A 6460-nucleotide genomic window follows, 5' to 3' on the forward strand; every position below is an offset into this window, starting at 1 on the left:
GAATGGGCATAATTCACCATCTAATTTGGGAGGAACCAAGCACTTTTTCATGCCTTTTCGCATATTTTTATGTATAATCTATCATCAAATACTTCACTGAATATTTTCCTCTATTGATAGTTAGTGATAACTAAATATTTCGGCAACGATTTTTTCGGCTGGCTCTCAAGGGGTGACGCTTTCATCAACAAGGCCAATGAATGTACTGGAGCCTTCAAACTGAACGGAATCAAACTGAAATGACTTTCCTGCGTTACATCACAACTGCGGTGTTCAAACTCTGCCTCAATACCCCAAATTACCCATCCCTGATGCTAGGGCTAACTTTCAATTAGTCTCATTTTATGTCCTAGGATGCCATTGCTCGGGTTTCCAAAGTCCGAACAAGGACCATTTTAGAAATGAGGAGACAAGGATTCCACATATTTCGAGCCTATTTCAGTTCTATTCCCAACATTTTGGACGCCTTATGTCTCATTATTATGAGGCGACTCGATCTCATTCCGCCAATGTTTAATGTAAGTCAACCATTATCCTCCCGATGAGTTTCTGAAACATTAAATGACATTCATCCGACAAACCATGCCCATTTTTCCGTGCTCTAGAGGACAGAATCGTTTGATTTGATACAACACCAAAGATTAACACCGTCAAGCATCTCACGGAGTCCTTTTGATCCCCATGAAGACTACTTCCTGTGGAATGTAGCCTATCATCCTTGGGTTCGAGCACCCTGTTATCCCGGGACTCACCAAAGAAATATTCCAAAGTGGTATGAGGAAACATTCGTCAATGATTCTCAGGACTTCCAAACCAAGTATACGCCCGTGTTCATGACTTACAAGAGAACAAATTTGATGCACGAACTTCTGATCTTGTTGAACGGAACCCGTTGTATTGATCAAGTAACATAAAAAACAATCCATGATTTTGGAACCATGGCCGGGAAGCCTAGATTTGCAACACTCCAATCTTGCAGGTGATTGTGATATGGAACGATGTGGGTAACCCAGTGCCCGGAACTTTCCAGTTGCCCGACACATATTTCCCGGTGCGAATTCTGAGAGCGGATCAGAACTCACTCAACAATCGACTCCTTCCATTTGATATTATCAACACTGAAGCCATATTTTTGATGGATGACGACACCCGAGTTCCCGATCCTTTGACCTTAGATCATGGATTTCAGTGAGTTCCAGTGCTGAAAATCATGGGCTCTAATCCTGAATTTCATTTTAAACATTGCTCATATTCGTCCATTCATTAGGATTTGGAAAGAGCACAAGGATCAAATGGTTGGAATATCGCCTCGAACGACGGCCCCCGATGCCAAAGGAGTTTATAGCTATAAGGCTGGCCGTGCTCAAGATATTGCACTGACTCTCACGAGTGCCACATTCGTCCACCAATATTATGCTTACGTGAGTCATTCATACACTCGTACTTGAGTATTGTACTGTAAGTATTGCTTCATGGCATTGAGAATGCCCGATGGTTTTCATTTTATTTCCAGTCTTACACATATCAAATGCCGCAGAAGATTCGAGATGAAGTTGATAAACACACGAATTGCGAAGATATTTTCATGGGTGGATTGATTTCCGATTTCACAGCCAAGGCACCTGTGAAATTCTCAAAGATAATTGAGGTCACTTGTACAAAATGTGATAAAGGTGCATCTATTTCGACCACTAGCGGCCACTATGAACGACGACAGAAGTGCATCAACAAGTTGATACATTTCTACGGATACATGCCGTTGGTTTCGACCATCTCATTTGTGGATGTTTTGCAGCCATAGGACCACGTACATTTGCAAGCTTGTGAATCCCATCTCAGGACCAAGGATATCAATATCAGTAATCAATTAGCTCAGTTTCATTTTCATACCCAAGATTTCCAGGAAATTTATCACAATGGAAATACAATTGTGTTGCCTCGTTTTGGAAAATGGTATAATATAGTAATAATATTATAAAGAATTATATTTTGTGGTTTACAGAGTCAATGTTTTTTTAAGATCGATGAACACGCCGATAGAATACTTAAAATTAGATTGATTGAGATATTTTGTAAAAAGTTTTGATTAGCATCGGAGGTAGAATGATTCGGCCTGAATTCAAACTGAGCGTTGGTCAAGTGGGATTCATTAAAAGGGGAAAATAATTGGTAGTATACTACTCTTCCTAGAACTTTGGACAATGACGAGAGAATGCTAATGGGACGATAATTGGACATACAGTTAGGGTCATCTCCTTTGAAGAGTGGCATCACTTTTGCTGACTTCCAGTTTTTAGGGATGAAGCTAGAGATTAATGATAATGTGTTTAAATGAGCGAGAGGGCCAGATATTACATTTTTGATGGCCTTTAAAACATGGCAGGAGATTTCATCAAAACCGTGGCTTAGTTTACTCGGCAGATTGTCAATAATGTTCAAAATGTCAGTTCGAGTTACAAATTTGAAAGAATATTGTCTTTGGTTTGGAACGTCGGGTATGTAGGATGTTGATTTAGGAAGAGAAGGCATGCTTGTGTTAATATTTTGGCTAATATTTTCCCCGATGGTTGAAAAATAAGCCCAGAAGTTTGTCGCCATGTCCTTTTTATCATAAATGATATTTTCATTCACCTTAACTTGGGATATACTGGTTTTAGACTGCCACGAAATTAACAAGTCATTGGAAGAGTCCTGAAAACCATCTTAAACAAAAATGACGAGGTTAGACAAGACCTTGTATGTTTACGTACACACCTTCCGACTTTTCAAATCGGATTGGCCAACAATTTTTGAATTCGGATTCAGATTGGGAAAAAAAATCCGGATTCAGATTCGGTCGGATTGAACGTTGCGTCCGGATTCGGATTCGGATTGGGGAATGGAGAAAGTCGGATTGGGTTCGGATCCGATCTGAGTCCAAAATTGCAAGATAAAGTAAATGAATGTAAATTTGCTTTGAGAATGATTTCTTTCACAACTCTCAAAATGTGAAGGAAATCAAAGAACATAAAAATTAAAATCTGTGAATGGATCTACTATCTCAAAAGTTATCACAATTGTGTGGTAATCCCACGCAAATAAAGAAACCCAGAATTTTAGAAATTAACAAAAGGATCAAAGAATTTACTATCCATGAATTCAATATTAGGAAAAAGGAAATTAGAATACCTCAGCATATCAAGCCTGTAAATCAACAACTTTTGCACCATTTTGATAATAGAATTACCTGAAATATTTTCTATTTAAATATGAATTTCGGATTCGGTTTCGGACGGATTGGGAAAAAAATTTCGGATTCGGATTACAAAAAAATCACTTCGGATCGGATTCGGAGACCCTGTCTGATCCGATGCCCAGCTCTAGACTACGAAAGGTAACTGATAATGTACGTCTTCCAAAACATCCATGAGCTTTGTTCCAGCCCAGGTTTTAGGGTCAATTCTAGTGAAAATGCTTAACCGAGTGTCAAAACGTGACCTTGCCTTTCTAGGACACGAACAAAGGGTTGCTTCAAGACTCGTTCTTGATCTTTGATTGCTTGGCAGTACCTTTTTTGCTCAAGTTGAGATCCCTAACTGAGGTCCTTCAAGCTAAATAGGTGATTCGCATGAGAAGCATATTGACACAAATGTCGACCTAGGAGCTCCCGGGTTAAGATAAATGAGTTGTCAATTGTCAAGTCAATTGGGTGAACAAATCAGATTTGGATCAGATTTTACAAAATATTTCGGATGACAGTCCGATTAAGCAACTACATCTCGGGTTCGGATTCATGTGCGATATATCCAACCACATGTTTGAAAATGTCATGTTCTCATTGGGAGCGTATTGAGATGACTCTTTATTTTTGACTAGATCTGGTTTATATATACATTGACTAGAATGATAGGTGCGAGCATGAGCATGTAATCACACCATCTCCCTTTTCGGGGAGAAGAATAAATATCGGGGTCTCGGGCCAACCATCGGGGTCTCGGCTATCATCCGGGCATCACAAACATCATCCGGGCATCACGAACATCATCTGGGCTTGACAGAGCCATCCGCACACTGGTGGGAAATCCACACCCTGGCTGGCATTCCTCACTGGTGGGCGCACCAGTGGGCGATCCACACCCCCAGGGCTCCGGGCAACTGGCCTCCACACAGGCAAAACGGAAGCTCGGCCATCTTTCCACACTCCGGTGGGAAATCCACACCCATGGGCACTGGGCAGCTGGCCTTAAACAGAGCTCACGGAAGCTATTAGCAACTTCCGGCATAAGGAATACAACCGCCGTAAGAAGCATGTCTGGCACACTGATCGTGGAAGTCTCGGGTCATCATCCATTGAGTAGTTCTCCATGTAGATATCGCGGACGGTATCCAACAACCCAACCGGAATCATTGACACATGGAAGGGTGTACCACAAATGAGGCAAAATTGACCACGATTCACTTCATCATTATCCATGATCTCATGCCAAGAAATAAGCGAGGCAAAGTCAAAATAGTCAGCGAGCCCGTCCGTTGCATTTAACAAAAGCGGGCACAAAAGATCAGCATCAAATAACAGTAAGAGAAAAAAATAGCACAGAGAGAAAATCAGTCACGGCAGATTATCATCTTCTATTTATCATCATAATTGTATGGAATACACCCTGATTCAAGCAATTGAACAAAGAAAAAAAATCAGGTTGTATCTTTTTGCTCGCCACCTTAATCCCCGATTGCGCGGGAAAATTTGAATAAATGACTATAACTTTAAACGGATACAACATTAGTTTGGGCGGGGAGGGGAATTTAATTTTGACGAAATTTTCATCACATCAATGTCCCCTAAGCAAAGGAATAGCGATTAATCGAATGCCATTGCAGAGGGACATACCTCAGACAAAAGAGCCGTGCTCAGGTTTCAAACATCAATGGCACGAAAAGACGAACTCCTCAAATGACAATATCGACTTTCTTCAAGCCTCATTTTCACAAGCTTCATGACAAGAGAGTCCCTTTAATTGAATAAATCCCCTCTGGTTATATGGCCTCTAAAGGGCTGATGAATCTGTTCTACTTGTTGAAGGCTGGTGAAATTTATTGGGGACCAGATTTTACGATCTCAAATCGAATCTGACACGAGGCCTGCTCTTTGAAAAGGCTAGATATTGGCCATTCTCCATTGTTACTAAGTCTTGAACGAACTTGTAGACAGTAGCGCAAGTTCGCATTAAGGTGCCATTAAGGCAAACATCCTCCTACGCAAAACTCTTCAGAGATTTCATTTATGCATTAGTAATTTAATTTAAAAAACACAACCTTTCAAAATTTCCGTGTCTTTCACCTTTTTTGTTCGAAATGGTCACACGAGGCGACATTGTGTAGACAAATGGTATTCGTCCTTTCAATCACTGACATGGAGAGACATCCAGAGCATTTCAATTTTTTACAAGTGGGATCCCTGGTGAAATCTCACTATTTTTTATTTTCCATCACATTTCATTGTCATAAAATTGTTTTTTATTTATTATTTTTAAAAAGGTGAAATACCTTTTTAAAACTACGCAAGCGCATGTGCAAATGCGTCAGTCTCGTTCAACGAGACTTTAAGGATACATGTTATAAGTCTAGTTCAATGAGACTGCCATATGACCAAGAGTTACATGTTGATGATGAAAGTCTCGTTCAACGAGACTTTTAGTATCATACAAGCCAGTGCTGCATCCGGTCTTGTTCAACGAGACCGCCGCAGGCGGCACGCGCAAGCGCTCAAAATATCTCAAATCGAAAAATGCTTTCAAATTTGAAAAATGATTTAAGGAAATGTATTTCTATAATAAAATATACAACGAAATGTTGAATTGGATAGCAAATAAATTAACACAAGGATTTAACTTTGTGGGAGAAAAATTATCTCAAGGATATAATTATGTAGGAGAGAGATGATGTTTTTAATATAAGGATCTATTTACTATATTGTAATTTACTTTTTCGAAAATTAGCTGAGGGATCATATTGATCTGCTCGCATAGTCATTTCCACACAGGCATGATATTGCCAACCAGATCCATTACCTCTTTCAATTCTCTGTTAACAAAGTATGAGTGTGTAAGACTAAAGTAATTATCAACCATTGAAACATCTGTTATTGGCAAATGTCTTTTATTCTGAAACCCATGCTCATAAAAAATTCTGCTATTTTCTTTTCTTTTACATACCAAACTTTACAATTAGTATTTAATGTAAATGCTCCAACCTTTGGAATAGTCTGCAGACATTTTTTGACTCTCTTTTCATTTAAATTTCTCCTACATCTTTTACAAATTTCCAGTAGTTTTGGTAATTATAAATTTCCAAGTTAAAGTAGTTCCATAGGTTCTCTTAGTTGATACTTCACCAATATAACTTTTATTAACTGTTGAGGTATCTTCATATTGCTGTACAGCTTGGTTTCTATTAAGAAAAGAATTTAAGGAGTTTCGTCGTT

The 6460-nt window shown here is 39.2% G+C and overlaps 1 protein-coding gene across 1 annotated transcript in view; it reads left to right on the plus strand.

Moving 5' to 3' along the window:
• Positions 1-1999, plus strand: part of LOC131884788 (exostosin-3-like) — a 5370-nt gene extending 3371 nt beyond the window's left edge. The window contains exons 3-7 of the mRNA XM_059232669.1: positions 354-518; positions 606-905; positions 980-1188; positions 1268-1421; positions 1514-1999. Coding sequence (XP_059088652.1) covers positions 354-518; positions 606-905; positions 980-1188; positions 1268-1421; positions 1514-1801 — 1116 coding nt within the window. The 3' untranslated portion in view covers positions 1802-1999. The remainder of the gene's footprint in view (positions 1-353; positions 519-605; positions 906-979; positions 1189-1267; positions 1422-1513) is intronic.
• Positions 2000-6460: the final 4461 nt, after the last annotated feature.

The sequence above is a fragment of the Tigriopus californicus genome, chromosome 8 (genome assembly GCF_007210705.1).
Source record: "Tigriopus californicus strain San Diego chromosome 8, Tcal_SD_v2.1, whole genome shotgun sequence".
Taxonomy (NCBI): domain Eukaryota; kingdom Metazoa; phylum Arthropoda; class Copepoda; order Harpacticoida; family Harpacticidae; genus Tigriopus; species Tigriopus californicus.